The 27400-nt window shown below is 44.2% G+C and overlaps 1 protein-coding gene across 7 annotated transcripts in view; it reads right to left on the bottom strand.

Annotated features, from left to right (window-relative positions):
• RNF220 (ring finger protein 220) overlaps positions 1–27400 on the bottom strand; it is a 1024387-nt gene that overhangs the window by 135982 nt on the left and 861005 nt on the right. For 4 of the 7 annotated variants that reach the window (XM_078671729.1, XM_078671731.1, XM_078671733.1 and 1 more), the window contains 2 exons: positions 18818–18939; positions 6412–6544 (listed from right to left, as the gene is read on the bottom strand). In XM_078671729.1, coding sequence (XP_078527855.1) covers positions 6412–6544; positions 18818–18939 — 255 coding nt within the window. The remainder of the gene's footprint in view (positions 1–6411; positions 6545–18817; positions 18940–27400) is intronic. The other 3 variants (XM_078671730.1, XM_078671732.1, XM_078671734.1) reach the window with 1 other exon arrangement.

Below are 27400 nucleotides of genomic sequence, written 5' to 3'. Positions count from 1 at the left end.
GCTAATGTACTTTCCCGGAAATTTTACAACTGTCCTGCAAGTAAAATATATTCTTTTTTCGAGAAAAAGAGCGTTTCTTCGTCCCATGACGGAGCCGTTGAGCAAAAGAGGGTCGACCTGCTGTCTTAGTCGCCGATACGCCTGAATATGAGATTCTTATCGATCACTTTATGTTGCAGGAATAGAAAACACAACAGCCCTTGACCATTTATCTTTACTGCGTTCCTTCGTATTATACCTTTTACCCTTCATGTAATTGGTCTGCTTTATTTCACTTGCCTTTTAATGATTCTAAAACAGTGACTATTATTAAAAACTTTACCAATGTATACACTACTACCATGTTTTCTTTTAAAAACCTTTATTGTGAAAATTTCATTATACAAATACGAGCCTATAACCACGTGGGCCTGCCACGGAGCAAACTGTAATCGTATATGATGAATAGACATTTACACTGTAGAGGAACGTAACGGGCGGGCCATTAGGTTGCAAAAACTAAGGTGTCTAACAGTTACGGAATCGGTGGACGTACATTTTATAATTAAAATACGACAGAGCCAGTTACAATAAAATTATCTAGATATACATTTGCGGGCAAGTACCATGGGTGACGTTAATTCGAATTTTCAACAGTACAGTAATCAATAACACATCAGAACTTAATATCAATAGGGATGTCGAAATATTCAATCAATTCTCGTCCCCGCCCGCCATGTGCTTCAAAACTGCATACGTATCTCGTGATTTCAAGGTTCTGCAACCAGTACACAACAAGGAGTTACGAGTCCCATTTATTCCGGCGCCATTTTGGGCGAGGACGGGCAGGTCCAGGATATAGTCAAAATGTCTCTACCAACCATCGACTATGATGATGTTCATATGCTGTATTTATTAGAGTAACACTCATCTGCCCACATGAAATTAATTTACCACAATCTAAACATGTCATTTTAATCTTTCCAAAGTTCTTCTAAATATTTGGGACCGTTTCCCTTGCCTCTGAAGCTCTCAGTGCCACTTCTTTGATGAATGTACTAGCAGGTCAGGGGTTCTCCTCCAAATCTCTCTTTTATGCAGCACTATAATTAATTGGTGCCACCTCTCCATATGACGATGCATGGTATAGTTACCACAACTATATTTTTTTTCGGTTCCTCTGGAGAGTTCATCGTGGCAGATGAAGCGTGTAACATACCGGGCATTTACCTTTTTTTGCATGTACAGGAAAGGAAAAAAAAAATCGAGCGTCCGAGTTCTAAGGTGTCCCAGGGCCATTTTAGTGGACCAGGCCCAAATCCAAAGAACAGCCATCTCACAGGCTAATGGGGCGACCCACGCCGAGTTTCAGCATTGTAGGATGACCACACAAGTACAGCAACTTGCTAGACATCACCTCGGTGCCATCCGGATCTCGGCGCCCCACTGCAGATGAAGTGCCTCTCAACTATGAAACCACCACGGTGACATCCGGATCTTGGCGCGTTGTGCTGCCTTCGGCCTATTCGCACATCGGTCCGCTACTGACGCCATCTCACAGGCTAATGGGGTGACCCACGCCGAGTTTCAGCATTGTAGGATGACCACACCAACTTGCTAGACATCACCTCGGTGCCATCCGAATCTTGGCATCTCAACGCCTAGTGGTATCTTCCATACAGAAAATATTGTTACGCTGCCTTTGGCCCCATTCGCACATCAGTCCGCAACTTAGACATCACCTCGATGCCATCCGGATCTTGGCATCTCAGCGCCTTGTGGTGTCAGTCAGAAAATATTGTTGCGCTGCCTTTGGCCCCATTCGCACATCAGTCCGCTACTGACACCATCTCACAGGCCAATAGGGCGCCCCACGCCGACTTTTACCATTGTACGATGGCCACACCAGTGGCACAACTTGCTAGACATCACCTCGGTGCCATCCGAATCTTGGCATCTCAACGCCTAGTGGTATCTTCCATACAGAAAATCTTGTTACGCTACCTTTGGCCCCATTCGCACATCGGTCCGCAACTTAGACATCACCTCGGTGCCATCCGGATCTTGGCATCTCAGCGCCTTGTGGTGTATTCTCTTCAGAAAATATTGTTGAGCTGCCTTTGGCCCCATTCGCACATCCGTCCGCAACTTACACATCACCTCGGTGCCATCCGGATCTTGGCATCTCAGCGCCTTGTGGTGTCTTCTACTCCGAAAATATAGTAGAAAATATTGTTGCGCTGCCTTTGGCCCCATTCACACATCAGTCCGCTACTGACACCATCTCACAGGCCAACAGGGCGCCCCACGCCGACTTTTACCATTGTACGATGGCCACACCAGTGCCACAACTTGCTAGACACCACCTCGGTGCCATCCGGATCTTGGCATCTCAGCGCCTTGTGGTGTCTTCAAATCAGAAAATATTGTTGCGCTGCCTTTGGCCCCATTCGCACATCGGTCCGCTACTGACGCCATCTCACAGGCCAACGGGGCGCCCCACGCCGACTTTCAGCATTGTAGGATGGCCACACCAGTGCGGCAACTTACTAGACACCACCTCGGTGCCATCCGGATCTTGGCGCGTTGTGCTGCCTTCGACCTATTCGCACATCGGTCCGCTACTGACGCAAACTCACAGGCCAACGGGGCGCCCCACGCCGACTTTCAGCATTGTAGGATGGCCACACCAGTGCGGCAACTTACTAGACACCACCTCGGTGCCATCCGGATCTTGGCGCGTTGTGCTGCCTTCGGCCTATTCGCACATCGGTCCGCTACTGACGCAAACTCACAGGCCAACGGGGCACCCCACGCCGACTTTCAGCATTGTTGGATGGCCACACCAGTGCGGCAACTTACTAGACACCACCTCGGTGCCATCCGGATCTTGGCGCGTTGTGCTGCCTTCGGCCTATTCGCACATCGGTCCGCTACTGACGCAAACTCACAGGCCAACGGGGCGCCCCACGCCGACTTTCAGCATTGTTGGATAGCCACACCAGTGCGGCAACTTACTAGACACCACCTCGGTGCCATCCGGATCTTGGCGCGTTGTGCTGCCTTCGGCCTATTCGCACATCGGTCCGCTACTGACGCCGCCTCACGTGCCAACGTATTTTCTCCTAATTTTACACCCTATGCCGCATAACAGGTCATGTGACTTGTTTATAAAACTTTTCATTGGTTCATTTTACTTTTGGTTTCCTAATGATGGAAGGCTTGATCATGTGACCTAAAAACAACACTTTTCATAGGATGAAAACTTTTTTTTTTCCCCAAACGATGAAAGCCCCACCTTGTTTCTGGATGTTTCAGACTGAAGCTGGCGTCAGCATGAAAGCACCACCATCTCGTAGCTCAGTCGTGGTCATTCCGCGAGCAATCATGGCAGCCGCTCCCCACCAGAAGCCTGCAGGAGTCGGAGCCCCCAAAACTTTTGATGAATTCTCAAGGCGGAGGGGACGCTTTCGAGAATGAGGTCCAAGACCTAGCAGACAAGCGTCCGATTTCCAAGGTGTCCCAGGGCCATTTCAGTGGACCAGGCCCAAAACGGAAACAGCCTGCCGCCATTTTGAGAGTCCTGTGACAGCCGCCTATCGCTGCACCGCAAGAGTGGGCGCAACTCAGCTGAATTGCGGCTTTTGACACAGTGGACCAAAAACGGACGGAATGGCAACTGAAACGGTAAAGGGGCGCCCCACCACAACAGACGAGACTCCACCTGGAGAAAAAAAACAGCTCCTCCTGCGGAAAAAAGAATCAGATGGCAACCACATACAGGAACTTCAGGAGCGCTATGTAACTTCACTCAGGGAACGGACTTAACACCAAATGTTGGTCAACAACGCCCACACAATTTTTTTTTTTTTTTTTAAAACCAAAGAAGAGAGAAGGACCAAAGACAATTCCAGACCCAACCATTAGATGGTGGAATAGATGCACAGCATTTGAATCCAGAAAACGATTTGTGCTCAAAACTTTAGTTTCATCTCCATCAGGTACACTTGGCTGCCACCAACATCACAACAAGAAAGGTTGTGTGTGTAGCAGTTCAACATTAGTTATAGTTTCACCTCATGTATAGTAATTGTTGTAAAATGTCCACTACCATCACAATAATGCAGACACAGGCTTCTATCTAACTGCCCAATGTTACTCTGGCTTGTAGGGTCGACTGCGAGGATGCAGTGTCCACTGACATCCGCTTGCATATGTGCAAGGAGATTTTAGAGACTAGCATGATGGAGTTTAGTGTTGTACATATTAATTCTGCTCACACGTCCAACATGAATACCCAGGGACAGCGCTTACAGTACAATGATACCGACTAGTACTAAAGATGACAAAAACTGACTTCAGACCCATGATCCTTCATAACTAGATACAAGAAAATGATCTAGAACAAGACCTTAGTCTCCTTCAACGAGCTGGTCATTCATCATCCTTGTCGCCCACACAAACCAGACAGAGCCCTCTTCTGCCTTAGTTCCCGGTGCAGTAGGTTTGTGTCCGGCTTCCTCTCCTACTCATACACATACACCTAATGCCTTAAAGACTACCTCTGCTGTGCATTTGATGAAGCCCTTCATAATTTTTCTCGTTAGTACTCTCACACCTCTGTGTGGTGTTGTCATTCTGTTCAGAATCCTTGTCATTTCCCCAGCCACAATCTTAAACCAGCACCACATTCTACCCATGTGAATTGTTAGTGTGCCTGTCATGGGCGCTGATATGAAATGAGAAACAAACGTGCTGTTTCTCTTGCCAGTAGGCCCTGCTGGGCCCGTGCTCCATCAGCCTGTCACCCCGTTGCATCCATTAAAATGCCCTGTACGGCGGGAAGGGTGACTGAGTGGCAACAGAGGGATGTTAATGCATCATTCAAGAGACGTCCATTCTCCAGGCACCTTTCCTCAGTCGGACAGCCCTTTTTAAAAGAGTGTTGGTTATGTGTTGGAGAAAAATCTGCCATCCCACCAGAACAAAGGAGCTTGTGCCACAGAGCCCAAGTGGCAAGCTCATCTGAGCTAGGACGAAATAGGAACACACAAGGTCATCATCACAGAGCAAGCCACATGTCCAGTAAGTGTGTGCCAGCATAGATTTTCATGACACTTTATGTAGTTAACTGCATACCTTTTGTAAGGAACCAATTACTTATTTATTTTCTATTTCAGCTTTTATATGAGAACCTCCATGGAGCCTAAGCTGTCAGTGAAGGGTGTTGCCCACTGTGGCCTCTACTCAAGCTCAGGATCTAGGTGCAAACCAAGACAAATTAAATATTCCCTAAAGTCCCAGGGCTGGAGACATGGAGTATGTCTCCATATAACTCATACTCTCCTTTAGGCAATTCCCCAACTGACGGATGAGTGGCGCAATGTTGGGGGCGGGGGGGGACGGGGGTTGCGTGTGAACAAGTGTACCAGATTTTACCCACACAGAGGGTCGATTCAGAGATTGAGATACGTTGTCCTATTCCTTGACTTCACCAGAAATGAAATTACAAATACTTGATGTCAACAATCAGGTACATGGACAGTCCACTACAATCCATTCAACGACAAAACAAAATCATGTTTTGCGTCCCAATCTCTTCTCATGTCCACAAACCTTGGCTTCCAAGAAGGTGTTAGTTATGACTATCCTCCATAGAATTTAAATAAGTAGGGTCGTTTTTAATCACACCTTCACTTTTACCTCAAAACGCTAAGATGACAACGAGGGACTTATTTTAAACTCTCACTTGTCACAGTGGTGGCCTCTCAGACGACAGGACACAGACATCTCAAACAATTGTAGAATGAGACATCAAGTATCGAAAAACAATTTCAACATCTTGAAGTAGAACCAGCATTATCGAAGAGAAAAAAATGTGAAAACAAACAGGGGCTTATCCCCTAGTGTTTGTAGTGTACAGAACACTACAAACACATGCTACCCATGTTCCAACCCACCTCCTCTCACTTAATGAGAAGACCAGATCATAACTCGGATAGGGCTGTACACAAACACCTTGATTTAAGTGGGCAATGAAAAATGCACAAGTGACAAAACTCCGCACGTCACATTTGTGAGACAGGGTGTGGAAACTGCTGCTGCCCGAGCAGCTTTGTCCTGTATGCTGAACAATCCACCTCCAAGAAGGTAAGGACAGAGGCTGCATGTTCTCCCCAGTGTGAAAAACACATGAAAACCATTAAAAAAAAAATGGTGGGAGGAGACATGTAAAGAGCGTGCCAAGAAACTAAGAACTAGACCTCCATGGGAATCATATACAAGAGGGTGTCGGAACCTGCCCGTCCATCCGGATACAAAGGATGGCACGGAAACACACACACTTTTAACATTAGCCCAACCGTGTTAGCAAACATTCTAACTACACAGAGTGAACATGCTAACAATAATAGCAAAGTGAATAATATTTACCCCGGAAGCCGCCTTCCAGAAGGGTGGTGGCTCGTACCCTCTTCTGGCCGCACCATTCATACTCTTCGAAGCGGGTCCCATTCTCGTTGTCAATGTCCACAGAGTCGTCCTCGTTCATGCAAGAGCCTTCCCTCTGTAGAAGAGAGGGAAAAAGGAGTGAGCAACAGCAACATGAAGCATATTAGAGCACTGACTGGAAAGAACTGGCTAGCCTAGAAGTAGTGAGGCCCTGCCTTGCAAGACAGATGTGAGATGGCAACTAATAAAGCAGAAAGTCAGGTCAATGGGTTTGTAAAGGCCACGTGAAAAGTGCGCCAGAGTATGGCAAAGTGAGCCCACTATGCATAATGAGGTGGAATGTGCCAGGGATGGTATCCTATTTTCTGCAGTATGCTCCAGCACGATAAGTGTGCCAGGCACAAGAGGAGGCATCACACATTTATATCTACCAAGGCAGAATTGTCCTAGGGCAGAGTGCAGCCCCCACTAATAATGTGACGTGGGTTGTGGACAATGCTAGAACGGTTGGCAGGTATCAAGCAATGGGAAATAAACCACAGGGTGTGTAATATACCAGAAGAGAGGGTAACTAACAAAAAATACACAGATCCAGGGCTGGGGAATGCTACCAGTCAGAGCGATGTGCACCATGCATGGAATAGGTCAGAGTTCAAGTTGTGTGCCATGGATAACTGCCAATGCTGAGAGGAAGAAACCAATTAAGGTTTTGAAGCTCTTACAGACTGATATGATCGCACAATTCTGCCTTCTAGGGGTTGGGTTCAGAAGGCTTTTTGTTCTAAAACGTTTCTTCGTGAGTCGGCGTCAACACAGGCAGAGCCCTTTTATGAAGTCAAAAGTAATCCCACAATCCCCACAATCTCCTTCCACGAACCTCCTGCAATGGGAAAGCTTGCATGTGAATCTAGAAGAGTATCGAGCTGTAAACCATAATTCCATTTAACTGGTTTATTTTGAAGCGGGAAATGTCTTCTAGATTCACACACTTTGCACAGACTTAGGGGAATGGTTACTTACCTCTAGGTATAGTTTTGCAGCACAAAGATTTTTCTGGATTCATATACTGCTCACTGCCATCTATCGGTTAGGTCTGGAATATTTTTCTGTTTGTCTGTTTTTTTCCCTTCTGGATGTCATCTGCCATCATTTGGTGATATCTCAGTCGCTTGCGACGTCAGAAGTGCGCCTAAGAAGTACTTTTGTGATATTGTGTCCATTTTTGCCAGGGCTTTCTGCCTGCAGATTTAACCCCTCCAAAGTTTTTATGCACCACCTTTCTGGGATGCTTAGAGGGTCACATGTGAATCCCGAAAATTCTTCAAGATGCAAAACAACATCTACAGGTAAACAGCCATTTCTTTTTGCAGTCTGAATCTTTTCTGGATTCATATACAGTGCACTGATTTTGTAGCAATATCGTTGTTTTTGAGGTTGGATTGAAAGGAGTTTGTGCTTTCAAATAGATGCTTTAATACGGTTTCACTCATTTGCGCTTTTTTGTTACCTTGAATGCCCACACAATTGTGTTTTGTAAAAGTGCCTATGGATGACCTTTACATATGTCGTTAATGGAAATGTTTGTTAAAAAAGGTTAGGGTTGGCCTTTTTTTGGGCTCTAGGCTTCTCTTCCAGCTGTATTCTGTCCTTTCTGTAACACGTCTAACTTGTATAGACTATCCACTGTGTGGTGGTACATTTTGTCACTGGTGAGCTAGCGATTTGCTTCATCTTTTTCAGACAGTACATGGCTGCGTTTTGAACGTCCAGCGTATGGACAATCCCTTCTGCATTTATCTTTGGTAGCCGGAAAAACCTTGGCAGCTGAATGGTGTGCTCTACTGTCCATGAGACCTTCTTTCTTGCACCAATGGACAACCCTCTCCCACTCTGTGGCATAGCAGTGCCTTGCACTTGGCCTTCTGGCTTCCCTCAGAATGTCCATTCTCCTCTTCAGAAGATTCCGATGTCCAAACTCTAGGTTTTCAGGAGCCAAGCTTTTAGACTGAGGCTTGTTGGTCCCGGGTGACCGACCAGTCCCCTTTGCATGACAGATGGTCATCTGATGCTGGTAGCTTTATCACTTTTCCCCCCAATATCTCCCCGCAGGTCTGGTGTGATGCTATCAAGATGGGTGTGAGTGTTTGATTGATTCAGATGCTCCGTCCATCACCACTCCCTTTTGTACCGCTTTGTTCGCCATAAGTTGGCAGGGTATGCTCAGACGTGAGTCCCTTGCTCACTTTGCCACTGGATTCAAGCAAGCCGGGCTGAAGACGGCTGAAATGCCAGAAACCGGTCCTTGGAAGCTTGTTTCCGGTCCAGGGAAGGCATGGCTTGGCAGTTCGGGCTGGACTGTTACCATGAGGCACAGGGTCAGACAGATTTGCATATGGCCATGTCTGAACTGGGGTGGCAGAGTGGGATAAAGAACAGTGATGGATTAAACCCAGATCTGTTGACTGGGTGTGAGTGTTGGACGGAGCATCTGAACCAATCAATCTCCACCCCCTTTTGTACCGCTTTATTCATCAAGATTAGCGTCATGGGAAACTCATTACACTTGTTTATCACAAGGAATATCAGTGAAATTGGGAGGGGGGGTCGGGGAGGGGGGGGGGGGAGAAGAGTAAGCACATTTTCCTGATCAACTGCATTCCCCAGGGACAAGAGTTGCAGATGCCAAAATGCAAAGTTTTGGCATTTTGTGTTTTTTTTTTTGTTGAGGTGTGCCAAACTGCTGAAAAACCTTTTCTAATACTTGCTTTATTTTCCCCTACTCATGCGAGATGCTTGCCTGTCTGCTTAGTCTGTCCACCTTTACGTTTTGTATACCGGATAGGTATTTTGCCATCAAAGTTATTGGTTTTTGAATAACCCATCTTCAAATATCTTAGGCTAGGATTAACAACGCATATGACCATGGTACTCCTTGCTTTTTGAAGTAAAACTATGTGGCCATGTTGTACATATGAATTTGTACTGTCTTCCCGTTTACTTACGTTTGAAAAGACACTGGTGCCAGAAGAAATGGACTTCAGTTTCAGCACATATATGCGTTTTACTGCTTCCCTTATTTTCCACAGGCCCTTTTTGATCTCTTCATCCTGTGTGAGACATATCTGTAGTGATGGTTACTGATGGAGTTGGCTGTACAAAAGGCAGGCCTGCCTCTACATTATTCTAGTTCCACCATGCCATCTCATACTGTACCCTCGGAGTTACAACCACTCGATCTCTCTGTTTGAGACCACTCATTTTGAATCCATTGGTGAATTGGTCTCAAAATAATGTTGAATGAATAGGATGCATGAAGCCCTCATGCCCATTAGTTTTCCAACTGTCCTCCGGCCAGAGACTGCCTGGAAAGGAGAGTCTGCTCACTCAATGCCTGCATACATTTGGCTGTGAGGCATGCTTTTGCCCACCTGGAATTTTATCTTCATACTAGAAAGAACTTGTCCTACTCCAGTATTGGGGAGGATTTTTACAAGTTTATTTAGAAACCGAGTTGTTGCAGTGTATGCATGACTGCTTTTATGCTCCTTCAGCATTGCGTGATCGAGGTTGCCTTTAATAGCTAGTCTTCTAGACAAGGGAACACTTGTGTTCACTGTCATCTCACAAGAGCTGCTACCACAGTCAGCCATTTTGTAAGCATTCTCAGTGCTGACATTATACCAAAAGGAAATACAATACATTGAAATTTACAACAAATGAACTAAATCGTTTGTGCTTCTTGTTTATTGGCACATGCAGATAGACGTTCTTGAGGTCTATGATCTCCATGTAGAGCTCATTCTGCAGGACAGACATGACCTCTTTAAGGGACGTCAGCTTGCATTTGTGTCTTTTTAAATTTAAGAAACAGAGTTTCAGAATTGGTCTCAAGTGTTTTGTCTCTTTTTTTGCACAGGGAAAAACAGAGTAGATTCCCTGGATAGTCTCTTCCCTTGGTACCATTTATATTGCTTGTTTTTTAAATTTATTTTTTTAAAGAGTTCCTTGGTACATTTTCTCGTGCTTGGCCTCACACTTGGAGGTTTTATTTCCTAAGGAGTTCGTTGCAGTAACTGTGTTGAATAATATTCAGTATCCATTTGTTGGAGGTGACTGACATCCATTCCTTTAGGAAACCTATCCACCCCCCCAACTGCCTAAGTGTTATGTGGCAGCACACTCCTTCCTTGAAGTCATTTGTTCTGAGGCCGCCCATTTTAGGGGCTTGCAAGATGTTGAAGGGAACTGCCACTATGCCGATGTTGAATGGCATGCAACTATATGTTGGAATGAAGTCTCCTCTTCCTGACGGCTCTCATATACCACTCGTCCCCCTTCTCATGTCACTGTGAAACTTCTGGGTTTCCATGGTCTTTCCTTGTTATTATTCTTTTTATATGCTTGAGGGCGTAATCTAATGCCGATGTAAACAACTGGTCTCCAGCGGAGGGAGCGTTAATAATAACCTCATGTTTAAAGCCGGATACTCGTAACCAGGTAAGCCTCTTAAGGGTAGTGCCAGCACATGCGTCCGGAGTAGACTTCAGACAAGTCCTGGAAACAGCCTTGCTTTCTTCTATGATGGTGTTTGTCTTCCTCCTGCACTGGTCGGGGAGAGGTTTCATTAACTCCTCCATTTCCTCCCAATGTTGATGGGCGCATCAATCAAAGAGTACATTTGAGTTGGTTATCTTCCATTGTGTGGCAGCTGCTGTCTCCATGTTGTGTCCCACCATCTCCACCCAATAGCTTTCCTTTTCTGGTGGTGGGCCATTAACATAGGAACACTGGCTCTCTTTCTGGTCGTGGCAACAATTATTGAATCAGCCACTAAAGTGCTTTTTTATGTATAAGGGGTCCTATGACGAGTGCTTATATTTTGTCTCCACTCTTGGAGTTACAGCTCTCTAAACGCCTCCTTACATTGATCACGAAGGCTCAGGAACACGGAACAGTATAGAAGGGATTTGTGATGGCAAAATAATTTTGAGAAGAAAACAGGCCTGTGACTGTTGTTCCTCAAACTGCACTCTATGTTTTTCTGCAGCTCTTTTAATCAAATCACTTCACATTGCGATGTCATTGTGGTGAAGACCTCGAAGTGTAGGCATTAATACCCTCCCCTGGTAAATCTGTAGTATATTTTTTGAGGGAGTTTTATATAGCGCAAGCTTGACTAAGGTTTCAAAACACTTTGCATGAGCACTAGTTGCGTTACAGACAAACACATTAATTTTTGTGAGGCACAGGGCGATTAAGTGATCTGCCCAGAACCACCTGATGTTGAGCGTCCCTGCTGAGGCTTGAACCTGGTTCCCCAGCTTTGAGGTCCACCTCTCTAGCGGTTAGGCCACATCCTTTTCCCCCTGTGGACATCTCACTAATCTTCTGTGGCGCTCTGGAGGTCTTGAAACCCCCCTTGCTCTTGCATTGCTTTCTCCTGTTTCCACTCTTGAGGTTCATGTGTAATTGGTGGCTGTAGTTCAATGTGTTACTCCTCGTCTCCCTTTATTTCATTTGGTTTTGCATGGATTCAAAAATCAGGGATTTGTCAAAATCTCTCTTATTCTGGAGGATCACTGCCATTTCTACCTCGGGGAGTCTTTTTCCTATTAATCTCGAGTGCTCTATGTTCGTCACGGAGTACAGACGCCACCTTACTCTTTGGGGGTTGGCGTGAGTTGCTTCGGCTCCTTCTCCTCCTCCTCCTCTCAGTTCCAAACACTTTGTTGAAGCCATCTTTCTTATATGATACCAAATGCTTGAAGCTTTAGGCCCTGTTAAGCTGACATAAGATTCACTGCACAAGATGCTTGTACTTTTGCATTGTGCCTCAGTAAAACTGCTTTTATAATGCAAGACTTGCTCAAGAAAGATACGAGAACAGAGCAAGATGCTAGCTTAGCCACAAAGTATTTCAGCATATCACATTTTAAAATATTTCTGGTACGTGCTATGATGTTGCAAATTGTTACATGGAAAAGTACCAAGGCTAATACATTGCATTACAGTAGAAAGTCCCAGAAGCTGCCTACTCAAAACATGTGGTCAGCAACTGTATATTTCTGACCATAAATGGTGTAGCGCAGCCTAGGCCTTTGCTAATTGGTCAAGTAGGCCATGCTTAATTTGTGCTACGTTTATTACGATGCAGCATCGTCTTGTGGTCTGTGTCTATAAATGCTTGTGTTTTACTTCTGCTATTAGAGCACTCAGCACCCATCTGAGGCTCCTGTGCACGTTAAATATATGCTCTTTATTTTACTCAGGTGGATGTAACAGAGTTATGATTTTGGGTTCTACAGATTTTTCAGTTTCCACAGCTTTTCGGTGTCAAAACTGCACCAAGGGTCCTCCTCCATTGGTGTTCTTGTGTCAGGACACGCGAGGTTCTTTTTGCTTCAGCCTCCCTTCGTTTCTTGATGGTTCAGAGTCAAGGGTGTCTTCGGGGTCCTAGAGACAGAATGCTTCAGCTCAAGCCCACTATTCCTTCTCTTGCGGGCTACCTTGCTCTCGCTTTCTTCAGCAGCTCTTCTTTTTAGAGCTCAGCTGGGTCTTTTTCGACATCGGACCGCTCTTCTTGCTCTATCTCTGTGTCCTCAATGTTTTCTTCATCCTGGTTTGAAAGGCCAATTTCCCTGAGCAAACGTTGAACTTTCTTTTAGGTCTGCATCATGTCATAATGCGTTCACCTCAGTATTTCCCTGGTACCATTGGCTGGAACTTGCCACACACGTCACCACCTTTGACACAGTGATCTCTTGGAAGACAGAGGTTGCAGTCCTCGTTATCATCTTAGTACAACCTTATGGAGAAACACCTAAAGAGGGGAGGGGGGGGGGGGAGAGGGGGGTGGGGAGGGGGAGGAGGTATCAATTTCCCTCAATGATTCCAGTCCCTCGGAATGCGCATTGTTTGTCCTCACAGGCGACCACCAGCATGGTGCAGCCACTTTAGTTTGGTGATACCTGGATGGTGGGTATCCTAGGAGTCCTTTCCTTGAGTGAATTTTTTTCACCCTCTTCCAGCAGTTCTGCTCGATGAGCAGTCGAATATTCCTCCAAATGTCAACGATCTAAGAGCGCTGGTTTCTGTGTCTGGGAGGGGACGTGTGTGTGTGTGTGTGGGGGGGGGGAGGGGGGAATGAGGGCAGGTGAGCGGGAAGCGAGTAACCAGAGGCAGATTCTCTAGAGTTGCTGCCCCTTGGTTTACCTCTGCCACAAAAAAGGGATTTTGTTGCAGCTGCCTCTATGTGGATTTTGAAAACTAGTTGCACCCAATTTAATTCTGTGCCTTTCTGTTGTAAACCGGTCTCTCTTGCTCCTCCTCGTTCAGCTTCCTTTTTTGAAGGAAGGTCTGTACACCTGGAGGACCCCATGGCCTTGGTTGTATAGCTTGCTTCACTGCCTCCTGAGTCAGGGCCACCCCAGGGCTGAAAAGTTTGTTGCCTGTGAGGGGCATTTCGATGATATTTGACTGGACCACTAGTTTTAATGTGGAGATGCGCAGCCCTGCAGTCATGCGTGCCTCCTCACTACTGTGCTGGCTACAAGCTGCCTGCTCATTGTATCAGCAGCATTTAAGCCCTACTTAAGGCGGGGTGGGCAATGCTTTTGCCTTCTTTAACCAGACTTCTAGCCCTCTTCTGGTATTCCTCTGGGATATGCGACATAAGGTCCTCTACGTCCTTCCAGTGCGGGTGTGCATGATTGGTAAGCAGAGCATTAGAGTTGGGTATTCACCATTGTGTGGCAGTTGTCTTTTCAGTTTCCAGCCCACTATGCCCCTTTTACTCTCCATGTCTGGCAAAGTGTCCATGATTGCTGGTGACATAGTCTCTTTTCATGCAGTGCTTAATATCAATGAGTCTACCTCAACAAGTCCTTGGATATACTTGAAGTCCTGGGTGGATGCCTTATAGAGAGGATGGTCTTGGGATGTATGTGCCTATCTCCTCCTATAGGAAATCTGCCATGACATCCTCCCATAAGGGTTCCCCAAGCATGAGAGCACTTATGTTCTTCGAGTTACTCCATGTAAAAGTATACTCTTTTCCCATATCTGTCTCCTATTCAATATCATGCTATAACAGTTTCTTCCTGCTCTGCAGTCTGTGTGTCCTGCCTCTGCTTTTAACCCCTAAAGCCTTTGGACCATAGTTTCTATGAAAGCTTTCTTTTTCTGCATCACGTTTTCGATTTTCAACCTCCAATGCCCTCTTTTCTCTCAACTTAGACGACGTTGGAGGTTTTGCTGTCCTTCTGGGACTTGACATCCTCCTTCGCACTCAATCACCTCACCCGGTAGGAAGAGAGGTCTCTTCAACTCCTCTGACTGCAAGGTTTTTTTGGAGTCGAGCGATTGATTTTCTGCAACTCTACTGTTTCACTCGAAGATTTGTGCTGTTATAGTCTTGGAAGGTAGCCTGGATGTCTTGACAACTGTAAGGGTTTTCAGGCATGTGGCACTGTAGGTTTATCTTCCAGGTCTGTGTCTCGGTGCTCGCCCGGTCCTTCCTCAGCATCACCTGAGAAACCCATTTCCTCACTCGACTGAGCAACCCTTTTTTAGTACCAACTGCCAGACTACATTTATTTCTATGCATTAGAATATTGGCTTTAAGCAGCGAGCATGGAAAAGACACCTCCAACTCATCCAGTCTGTATGTTCTGTCTCCCAGGAGAACATGCTTGTCATTTAGGGCCAACTTTCTGAGGGAGTTCTTGCAGAACTTAATAAGCTTGCTAGTAGTGTAAAATGGAATCATAAAGCAAATAGCATCAAAAAGCCCAGGAACTCCACATTGATTTGAACCTATTTTCAGACTACATCAAATTTACAACCCTCCTCCTTTACCAACAAATCCCGAAAAACCTCTCTCCATCACAGATGTCTATTTCAGCGAATTCCTTCTAGCAGTTTCCATTTTTTCCTAGTAGTCTTCATAACTGCTTAAGACAAGATAGTAGGGAGATCTCTAAATGAACCTTCACACTCAATGGTGGGAAAAAGGAATCTAAGACGGTGAACAGACACATTGTGGGATTACAAATCAACGTCATACAAGATAAGAGCTCCAACTATGTTGACGTCCACTCACAAAAAAGAATTGGTTTTATAACAAACACTTTGGGAACCAACCACTTGAAGGCATGTTAAAATAGAAGAGATTTCAAAAGTATTTTCCTCTCTCCTGCCTGTGTACTCTGCATGCTTTCCTGCCCTCTAACCGGACTCCATACTGCAGCAGTCCACGTCTTTGACGGCAAACTTTGCCAGCCCACAAGAGAAGCATGTTAAGGCCCCTAAATAGCTAACAGCCAGGTGCACTTGGACAGCTGGGTCGAGTAAAAGCGTGAAATAGCCTGTTGTGTTTGTTGCTACCAGCCCAGACCCAGGACATTACACAGGAAAAGAAATATAGATCTGAATCCATGCACTGAACCCAAATGAGATGATCTGCATAATTGAGAGTTACAAGTCTGATGAGCAATTGAGCGTGGTTTTTAAGTATGAATCCTGTAGTCTGACATACATGTGCTTTGGTACTGCTTTCTATTATGCCCTAGATGGCACTTGAAGAAATCGAATATCGAATTCTTAAAATATTGTGGAATAGCAAGATCTAAACATTTACATGAAACATCTGTCATACCAATGCAAACATGTTACAAAAAAGGAAAATGAAAGCAAAAAGTATGGAGAAACGTTGAGACCAAGGCAAAGAGTGTGGGCAATAGCTAAAGTATTGCTAAGGCTGTGCAAATAATCGGCAGAGTAAAGTTAACAGCATGGACAATATTAAGAACAATGGAAATAAACAAAAATATAAAAGGCCAAAACCATGTGAGGAAATAGTGAAAAAAAAACAAATAGTGAGATAACCGTGAAATATCTGTGGCACCAAAGAAGTCAATGAGCCCGAAGCAAACAGTCCTGGGTACCTGGGAGAACTATTGTGACTGCAGCAACCACTGCAAAACATTAGAGAGATTAAAGGTCAGAGAATGTGAGCAAGAGAGACCACTCCTAACAGTACGGCCGAAATCACAGGCCACAGCAACAAAGAATCAGAAAAAAACTGCCAGTTCTACGCCTACAGAACTGAGCACTCAAGATCCAACGGAAATGCATTCTCACCGATATGGTCAAATGTTTTCACTTATGCTTTTCTACCATTTCCCCTTGTTCCCAGGGTGCTGAAGAAGTTCAAGATAGACCACTGTTCTAAGATTCTGATTGCTCCCACATGGCCAGAACAATTCTAGTAAAGTGGCCCGTTTAGACTGTTCACCAATATAGTTAAAAATCCATCCCAAGCTCCTCAAAAGATGCAATGGGCAGCTTTTCCGACACAACCTGAAGCCACTCAATCGGACAGCTTGGTTTCTCACCACTTGGATTATGTTCGCCTCAACATCCAGTTGCTTGAAATGAGATATTTCCTCAAGCACCTGTTAAAACAAAGCTTATAACACTAAATGAAAGAGCGTCTGTAAGTGGTGGAAAGGCAGAGGGCTTAATTGTATATTGATACACCCCATCGGGTACTGCACAGTCTCAAATAGTCACTGGTCACAGTTAACCTGGCTGCAATCCACAGATTTCGGATCGCTGACAATGTATCATCATTATTCTCTGAATGGGCACTTCAAACAAATTATGAAGGGCCTTTTTAGGGATTTCCCTCCTGTGCCATAGGATTTAAAGAAAGTGATTAGTCGGTTGATGCGGCTTTCTTTTGACTCAATCCATAATGCACTTCTGAAATACATCTCATTGAACACTGCACTGTTGCTGGCTCTCACTTCAGCAAGTAAGGTTAGTGAGCCACTAGCATTCACCATTAGAGAGAGATACCTCTGTTTTACAAAAGGATAAGGTACTAACCTTAGGTTCATGGATAAGGCACTAACCTTATGTTCATGCCGCAGGTCTAATAGGATTTTTACCTAAATTAACATGTAATTATTTGTTCCCTCTTTCTTAATCTATTCATGTCAGTGGAAAGATGTGCAGATGCAGCAGGTTCTACGTAGACCAGACTAACGACTTTTGTTCTTGGGATCATTTATTTTGGCTGTCCACCCACTCAAGGGCCATTCATTGTCTAAGCAAGGAACTGCCCCTTGCTGTCAATCTGCATTACTTTTTGTCTTAGTAAAGCTAATTCCCTACTTCAAGGAAGAAGAGGTGCATTCCATAAGAAGCATGGCAACAATTTCTATGCTGGGGTGTCTCCAAGACATTTGCTAAGCAACCATTTGGAAAAGCAGTGATACTTTTCCTAAGCACTATTGCTTAGATAGAATTGCAATAGCTAACGCATCAATGAATCAAGTAGTTCTACTTAACCGGTTTAATTAAGTTGAGGCGGGTTCTCATATTCATATTCAATGTACTGCTTGCTATTTAGATTTAATCATGTAAATCTATATAAGATCCAATGATGGAGCAGACATCAGTTACTTGTCATTCCAGTTCGTCAGCATTAGTATCCTTCATAGATTCACATGCAACCCATTCTCCTCCACAGTCATAGGCTCACTATCTATTTCCTAGTTCGCTCACACTTCTGCTGTGAAATCGGAACTATGGGAACGTCTAGGGGAGTGGAGAGATCAGCATTTCTACCTAACTGGCTGAAGTATGGGTAGTTTCAAATGAGGTGGATGTGCTATTAAACAAAGTTATTGGGCCTATGGTCTGTAACACAGCCTATTGATATTTAGATTTTCCAGGGATTTCCCATTCTAATGACAAGGAATGATTCAAGAACGTGAATATATGAAATATCCAATGCTGGAGAAGGGGGATAGTTCCCTCACAGCAGAGGTGACCCATCAGCCTGAACCAAACCAAGTTCAGACCAACACAGACTGCCAATCATTCTTTTAGAAGAAGGTGATATTTTTTTAACACGAATGTGTAGGGCAGCATATACTATTTACAATCTTTTTTTAAACACACACTTCCAGACTTGGAGTTTCAATGTACCCTATACAGGGAGTGCTCTCAATACACAGCACAGTCCCATCTGTGCTTCAGAATATACAATTGTGCTGTGAAGTACCCTCATTAAAAGGACAAGCTACTAATGAGTAGATTAGAATAGTCCAAGATTCAAAGGTCCAGATGCAGACAAATCGTCCTGCTTGCTAAGAAAAACCATTCCAAAAGAGCAAGTACCTTTGCAATAAAAAAAGTTCACAAAATTCAGTCTACAGCTACCCATATGGCAGGGAAGTATTCCAGCACTCGAGATAGTGGCCATTTTAGGAAACTGTCAATTTACGTGCCACCACGTTAAGGTTAACGTAGAAAAGTGAGAAGGAGGAAGTGACAGAAGAATTGATGCTGGCAGGAGCAAGCCCTACGTCAGTTCTACCTGGGTGAGGCACAGTTCCACATGCCTACTCATGTCCTGCTCTGATCCAGACAGAGGACGACTGCAGAGCGGACATACCTGGCCCTCGTCTTGCTTCCTCCGTTTCATTTTCCCAATCCGCGCTGCAGCCAAGGGAGAAAGAAAGAAGGCGGTTAACTTCTATATTTCCACATACAAAGTGCTCTCACATGCAGGTACAATTAAAACATGGTAACAGAAACCCACCACAAGTGCCATCTTAGTGTATCCATTCAAAAATGCCCCATATCACTCTATACATGTAACCAACAAAATTCCATGCAAATCAAACGGGACCTCTCCCTGCAAATACGACAAAATATAGCCTTACCATCAGACAATAAGCTAACAAACTACAGCAAACAATAAGCATTAAAAAAAACACTGAAACTGCTCAAGAAAAATATTCTTGCACCGTCACTCAAAGAGCTACAAAATAAAACATATTTCAAGACAAAATGTTTAGAGAATTTTAACTGTATATCTTTCATGAAGCACCCCCCAAAAAGGTTCCATAAGTCACATTAAACAAGCATTTGCAATGCAATAGGTCTCGCATTAGGAAAGTTTGAGCTATTGGTATTGTAAATGACACATTTTTTATTTAGGTGTTGGTTTTAAAAATAGCGAAATTAATAGCTTAGTCATTTACAATGCCAATAGTTATAACTTTCGCAAATGTTATACCTATAGCATTTGTAATGCAATATGTGTTGTATTTACATGACTTAGATGTATTGTTAATACACATAACAATGGCTTTTAATTTTTTTTATAATTAATACTTAGAAAAAAGTTATTGTAATTTATAATGGCACTAGCGTACATTTTTGTAATTAACTTTTGTGAAGATTATGTTCAGGGTATTTTATTGAGACGAAAATCCAAGAACAGAAGTGAAATATTAACATCTTTTTGTGGGCTTGAAAAAAGTACAGACGGACAGGAGGACGGTGTTGCAGCTGCTGAGATGGCGCTTGGGAGCATAGAGTGTGGCGTAACAGGACAGTGGGGGGATGGTTGGGTTGGGGGGGGGGGGGATGTGAGCCTTAGGTTCGGAGCTGCCGTCTTTGGAGGGGGTGGGGTTGGGTTTGGGTCTAGGCATGGTTTATCGTCCTGGGGCTCATGTGGAAGGGTGCAAGGGGGGGGGACACCGTGCTTAGGCAGCCTGGGGAGGAGGCAGCGAGGAGTTTTCATTGCTGCACCAAATAATTTAACATTTGTAACGTTTTATTATTAAAATACCTTTTCCCTCGATAATACCAAAGAGACACAGCAGGAAGTCATGGACTCATGCATGGCGTGCACAATCCCGGGCGGAAGTCAGGCAGGCCGGGGGCGGGACGTCAAGACACACCGGAAGCCCAGGCGGGAGCCTACCCAGCACTGGTACGTGTGGGCAGGAGGAGAAGGGTGGCTGGCGCTAGCGGGGCTCCCGTGAGGTGAGAGAGCCCCGCACCGAAGGAAGAGACCGCCGCCGCCTGCAACGAGCCCTCGCATGGAGAGCTGGAGACGAGTACCGGAGAGTGGGGGCCTTTGCTGAGCTGCGAGAACGGGGGGCATGTGTGTGCGCGTGCGGCGGCGGGGGGGCTCTGTATGTGTGTGAGCGTGCGTATGTGTCTTGGAGTCTGTGTGTATGCGTGTGTGTGTGTGTTTAAAAGAGGCCGATGACTGTGGGGGGGAGGGGGTGTGTGAGCGAGCGAGTGTCTGTCTGTGTGTGTATGCGCACGCATGTTGCTGAGAATGTGGACGGAGCCGACATGCGCGTTCAAGCAGGCAAATCCAGCAGCAGAAGCGCGTAACACCCTCCTGTCCCTAATTCCCCCGAGACGGGCGCCTATACGTCTCTAGCTGGACGCATCCTTCAGATGCTACTCCAGCGAGACCTAAAAAAGAAACATCTGAAATGCACTAGGTCTCCATGTACAGACGATAGAAACAAGCTGCTCCTGCAAGTAACTAATCTATAAAACAGGAGACCCTCAGCTCAAAACAATCAGATAAAATCCTATTTTCTTTCAGCGCACTAACCATTTTCTGTAGGATGTAACACTCTGAAGAGTACCCTCCTCATTCCTACTCCTATACAGCCAATTTGGCATGTTTGACTGCAAAAGGCAAAATTTTACGTTGGGATCCTCAAGACACAATCTTCATATCCTGTTCAGCTCACCTGGCTTACATTCTCACTTGCAAGACATTTTCGAGCAGCCTAAGCAACAGCCTCTACTAAATAGATCCATTATCAAAATAAAAGTGATGTTACACATAGAACAGTCTCGCACTTCCTTTCAGAGCCACTAAAAACAAACCTACACAAGCAATTCATATCTTGTGAATTGCAGCCTACCTGGGCCCCAGATTGCAGTGAGCAGAGTCCAGGAAGTGGTAAGGAGACAGACTAGTGCGGTTTCTTCCCAAAACAAAAGTTGTTTAAAAAACAATTTTCCCTTTCTGTGATTACTGTCTTTGCATGTGGTTGTTACAGTTTAAAATTGCAGTTTTTACCTGCCTGTGATTGCATATGTTATTACCTGTTTTGTGTTTTAAACTTGTAGTTTTCCCTGCCCATGATTACTTGCATTTAACGTGTTGAATTGTGGGATTTGCAGTCCAACCTCTGTAGTTTGTCCCTCTCATTCCTTGGTGACAAATCGGTTTTCCCTCCAAATTTCTCCTTTGCTCTGTGCTAAGACTTGTGTGTTAAAACAGTGCACCCCCAGCCACCATTTTGTGTTCACAAGTCAGTGAGGCCAGCCCCGCTGTCCCCCCCCCATCCCCCCAGCAACAGGGATATTCTACATCAGAGGGTGCTTCTGTGAGCTGTTTAAACTGTATTTACTGGGGCCTGTGCTCTTCGTTTTTTGGCCAGCCGGAGGAGTAAAGTTCTATTCAAACAGTATTGTTAGATTTCGAGTTAGTGAAGCCTTTACCTGCAGAAATCAAAAGTGTGGATTGAGCCTGTCTGTCTCCTATGAGATTCTGAACAGGAGAAGCAGCTGCCCAGCCCCCACCCTCAGGCCAGCAGACCATTGGCTAATCAGCTACCAGGCAAGTCTGAGCCCTCCTCTCACACCTGCCCAGGCCCCTTAAGTCCTTGCTGGGTGCACCCCAAATCATTCTCCTCCATCTTGTGAATCGCAGCCTACCTGTGCCCCAGATTGCAGTGAGCAGAGACAAGGAAGTGGTAAGGAGATAGCCTAGTGCTGTCTCTTCCCAAAACAAAAGTTATTTAAAAAACGGTTTTCCCTTTCTGTGATTACTGTCTTTTTCATGTGGTTGTTACAGTTTAAAATTGCAGTTTTGACCTGCCTGTGATTGCATATGTTATCACCTGTTTTGTGTTTTAAACTTGTGGTTTTCCCTGCCGATGATTGCTTGCATTTAACATGTTGAATTGTGGGATTTGCAGTCCAACCTCTGTAGTTTGTCCCTCTCATTCCTTGGTGACAAATCTGCTTTCCCTCCAAATTTCTCCTTTGCTCTGTGCTAAGACCTGTGTGTTAAAACAGTGCACCCCGGCCACAATTTTTGTGTTCACAAACCCCATTTCTCATCCTGTGCCTCTATCAATATATTTATTCTTAAATATACTTAATTCCTTTATGTATCTATATATTTTCAATGTACTTATGGATCTATATATTTATCACTTTCTTCTAATTTAGCATTTCCAATGCACTAGTCTATTTCTCTGCCTATACTTCGCTCAATATATCTTCTAGCCCAACCTTCTGACTCATCTCAAACTTCTTTCTAGTACTCCTTCCAATGCACTACCCTCTCTCTCATCCTATACATCAATATATCCTCTACAACCACTCTCTCATTTATCCCAAACCCCATACCACTACTATGATCGCCAAAATAACCATTTCTAGACGCTCTCCTGCTCTACCCCTCCTTGCATCAACTGACACCCTTTTACTACACCGATCCACTAAAACAAACCTTTCTAAACTCTCCCCTCTGACTCCTCCCCTCCAAAACTCTTTTAGTCATCCTAAAGCCTCTTCCTACTGCTAAGACCTAAAAAGATTTTTTTTTAATCCTTCACTCTTTTATCCCTCCACTATCCTTTCTAATCAAAATTAACAGACTAACATGTTCACTTCTCAAATTCCATATTCAACTATACTAATATACTGCCCAAATAACTGAATAACATATCTACTACTCAAATTACTTCATATTTATACTATACTAATTTTAAACACTAACACTAATCCTTTATGGGTTCCGGAGTGACGTGCTACTCGCCAGAAAAGCCCTTCAACACCCATCAGGGGTAACAAGTGCTATATGAATGCAAATCTTTCTTTCCCTTTTATCCCTCCGCTATCCTTCTCACTCCAGGTTAATATCCACCACTGAAATTACCTCATATTTCACCATATTAATTCACCACTAATCCTTTATAGGCTTCCTGAATGCGTCAACAAGTGATAAATAAATACAAACCTTTGTCCTCCTCTATCCTTCTGCTATCATTCCAAATCCAAATAACTGACTAACCTATCCACCACTTAAAATGTACTTGCATGTTTCACTATACTAATTCAACACTAATCCTCTATGGGTCCCGGAGTAGCGTGCTACCCGCCGAAAAAGCGCCTCGTCAGGGGTAGTAAGCGCTATATAAATGCAATTACAATACAATACAATACACAGAGGACTTCAAGTATCTCATGCATTCAGTAAGTAAACAACAGACAGAAAAGTGCAGAGCACAGACGAGAGGGACTCAAAATGGCGGAGTGGAAGAGGAAACAACCACACCAACAGCCTCTTGGATGTTTACAGAGACTTCCAGCAGTGGCAGTATTAGTGGCAAGTGCCATCACTGCCAAACCTCCTGCACAACAAATATTTTCTAGAATCTCTGAATAGGTATGTTTTATGCATTTCATATTTTTGATCACTACAAAACAGCATTATGGCAAAAGGGAATGTTGCTTTTATCGTTGACAAGAGTTTCAAGTCTTAACTGGGGCACAGGCGCAGAAGACTGGCGGTTAGGGGAAAGGTGTTAATAGTGTACACCGTGGAGTTTATGATACACTAATACCTGGGGTTAAGAGAGAAATAAGGATATAGAACAAAAAAAAAAAAAAGAAGATTAATTAGAAAGAAGAAGGGAAGAGAAAGATGAACCAAAGGAGAAAGAATAGACCAAATATGACTCAAGACTATGCAGGGCGGGTGTGTCAGGAAACGCACAGCCTAAACAGACCTGGTAGTACAGTACAGTACAGTACAGATCTCCTGTCACATTCATGAGACCATGTCACCAAGCTCTACCTGCAATTCCAAGTCATGAACGTGGCGCCGCGCCACGCCACACTGCCATTGATGGCAGCAGCCCTGGACGCTAAATTCAGCCATCACTTTTAATTAGCGCACCAGAGATGGAGCACTTCCAATGGCAAGAAGGCAGGAGGGAAACTTGTGTGCAGCTATCCCAAAGGGGGTGCAGATCAGGGAACAGGCAAACTGGACAGCAGCATGGTTAATTAACTGGGACGAATGCGGTCATCTGTAATTAGCGTCATGATCCTCCACCACACACTACTGTCTCACAAGCAAAGTTTTCAACTCTGTTCTAAATGGAATAGATTAGGCAGAACATGATCAAGAAAAAAGGGCCATCTATGTCAGAAGGACAAATATGTGATGGATTCCCAAGCATAGAATGCAATTAGGCTCCATATGAAATCTCGCCTAGGTCTTAACTAACTTTTCCTCCCTAAAAGATTCCACTCAGTGACAGAAACTTCCAATATCCCTTCATTTATAGCTCTGGCCAAGAAGCTCTGGTCTAAACATTTCCACTCAGAACTTTTGCAGCCAAGAATCAGAAAACAAATTCATATTCCAGGTTGTTGCTCGACCAAACGATTTATTTCATCTCCCTTGCGATCCTTATTTTACAAATTTGGAAGCAGATTGGAAAAGACTAAATACTAAAAAGCACCAGAACAGTCCATTCACTCTGGAAGCCTAGAGGGAGTCAGTTTCAAGCACTAAACAAGACTTCTCACTAATTTAGAAGATCCCACTCTCGTTTCTACAGATGATTCTGTGCCAAAAGAGCTCAGTCTGCCAATTCAGAAAGTCCACACTATTTTCCGGCATGTGCTGAAGGAGCCTGCAACACTGAAAGCTATAGGTGCAAAACAGAGCTTGAAAAAGGAGGAGATGGAAACTGCTACACCACACCTCAAATAGCATCCATCTCTAGAGACCGGAACCCTTGACAAACACCTATTTCTCAATCATTAATTTCTACTTCATGTTGAGGGACAATGCACATGGGAGACTTATTTTAGAATCATATTACAATGAAAAGACACTTCCCCTCAACATCATTTTGTAGCTTGTCCAGTAGGCTATTGCTACATAATGGAGCTTACACCATTAATGGCTAACCTATAGTATTCTATATAAAAACCTAAGTAAGGGGCTTTGGTGGAGAGCCTTTTAATCATTTGCTTCTTTGGATCAAGAATATTCAGTCTTTGACGTGATAAACTGGCTGTATCCTTACGCCTCTAATGGAATGCTTGAGAAACTCTTTTAGATCTGAAAACTATACTTCATTGCCCACATTTAATAATTGCATCTCATTCATTCCTTGTTTACACAATTCTTCTTGATTTGCACTGCAGAGGGCATTTTTTATTGCTCAACTGCAAGAGTCAAAACCTATTAGCTGTGTCAAAGCTGTATTTGTATTGGGCAGGGAATAAAGCAAATCACAATAACTCATTAGGGATAGTCTCTTCAAATTCACACATTGCCCATGTACCACCCTTGTGAGTGCCTTCGTGCGGACAATAATAAACCACAAAGCAGCACATATGACCATACATTTGGGAAGTTATCTGAAGCAAGACAATACTTCATCAATCACAAAAAGTGCCTCTAAGGGGCATAAACGTTTCCCTTTGAGGGCATGATACGGCTGACAGAAACAGAAAAATATATTTTAACACATAATGTTGAAAAGCCTAACTGACAAACCAGAAAACGTACATGCTTTAATTCAGAAGTTACTTTTTTTCCAGATACAACAGTACTCTTCCCCTTCTTCAGCCAACATAATCTCATTTTCCAACACAGGACTAAGCCCTCTCATCTGCCATAAGCAATACTGGCTCCCAGTACAAGGGAACTAAACGTTGGTCACAATCTTTCAAGCCAAACACAGACTGGGCTTGATCAACAATCAAGACAACCAACCTAATCGATCCTACATGACGGATCTATCCATCCATCCACATTGTGGATCAAACCAGACACAAAGGACACATGTTCTAAGCAGAGCTGCAGTGACGGAACGTTCTGATGCTCTCCAGGACTTCTTACCCGTATTCAAGAAGGAAAATAGCACAGGCACGTACTCCAACCCACTCATTTTCAGCAGCTTAAAACTGGAGCATCCACCACCAGACAGGGTCTGTGTATGGATGCTTCACCCAGCCTTGTCTGTATTGAAGGGGCCATTAACCGTTAAAGCCTAGAGGGAAACAGAGTCTTGATATATATTTATTAAGCCACAAAGGATGACTTAACAGAGCAAGCAAACTATATGGCACAATTACCACTAGGTGACAGGATCAGAACCGCTAAGGAATTATGAAATATGCTGTCAAATCGATTGTTGAAATGACAATTACACAGAGGCAGGTCACATCCTCTAGGCAAATTATAAAGCTCCTGCAAAGGGTGGGTGGTGAATTATAAAATGTCCTATAGCTGGTTAGGTGAACACCAGAAGAAAACGAATACAATACATGGAGGATCTGTGTTGCAGTGGCCAAGTTGAGGACCTTGGATCCCGCAGAACTGGTTTCTTCTCCAGGCCTTGATCAGAATTTTGTGACAGGGACTAATCTCTTAACTTATCTGCAATAATATATATTTCTGTAATTATGTAATATAAAAATGATCTAGAATTGTCTCCAGGCGCCTGCTGATATAGATCAGACCTCTCTGCTCCTTAAGTAGGTTCACACTATTCTCCCATTAAAAATGAAGAGAGGACACACGACACCACAAGGAGCTACCACCTGTAGATCTCCAATGAAGGACAAGTACTACGCGCCCTAAACTGGCAACAGGAAAAGTAATGAGACACAAATCATGAGACAGCTAGTACACTGCTGGGTGTTTTTCCTGTAGAACTCAAAGATGGAAAGATTCTAAGATTTTCATTAACTGGTAAAATGAACACTGGCAGACTGCAACATCAGAGCTCCATTAAGTCGGCGGTTCTACATTTGACAACAAGGTTCGAAAATTCCCCTTGCTTACTTAAACAGTGAGATTTATCCTAGAGCAAGGGCATTCTGGAGACTGCAAGCCCTGCATGGCGAGAGGGTTTAAAACGTAGCCGCTGACACTTACTGGACTTGGTTTCATTTTTGGTGTTGCCATTAAAGGCTAGGTGATGTGTAGCCTGTCCTCCAGAAGAGAAGTGACATTGGTTGACTGCTTCATTCATACTGCAGGTCAATAAGGAAGGGTGGGCCTCCCAATTCATAATGAAGGCTGCATAAAGAT

This window comes from Lissotriton helveticus, chromosome 1_2, assembly GCF_964261635.1.
Source record: "Lissotriton helveticus chromosome 1_2, aLisHel1.1, whole genome shotgun sequence".
NCBI lineage: Eukaryota > Metazoa > Chordata > Amphibia > Caudata > Salamandridae > Lissotriton > Lissotriton helveticus.
The sequence above is the reverse complement of the archived record's forward strand: the minus strand, read 5'-3'. Positions and strand labels throughout refer to the sequence as shown.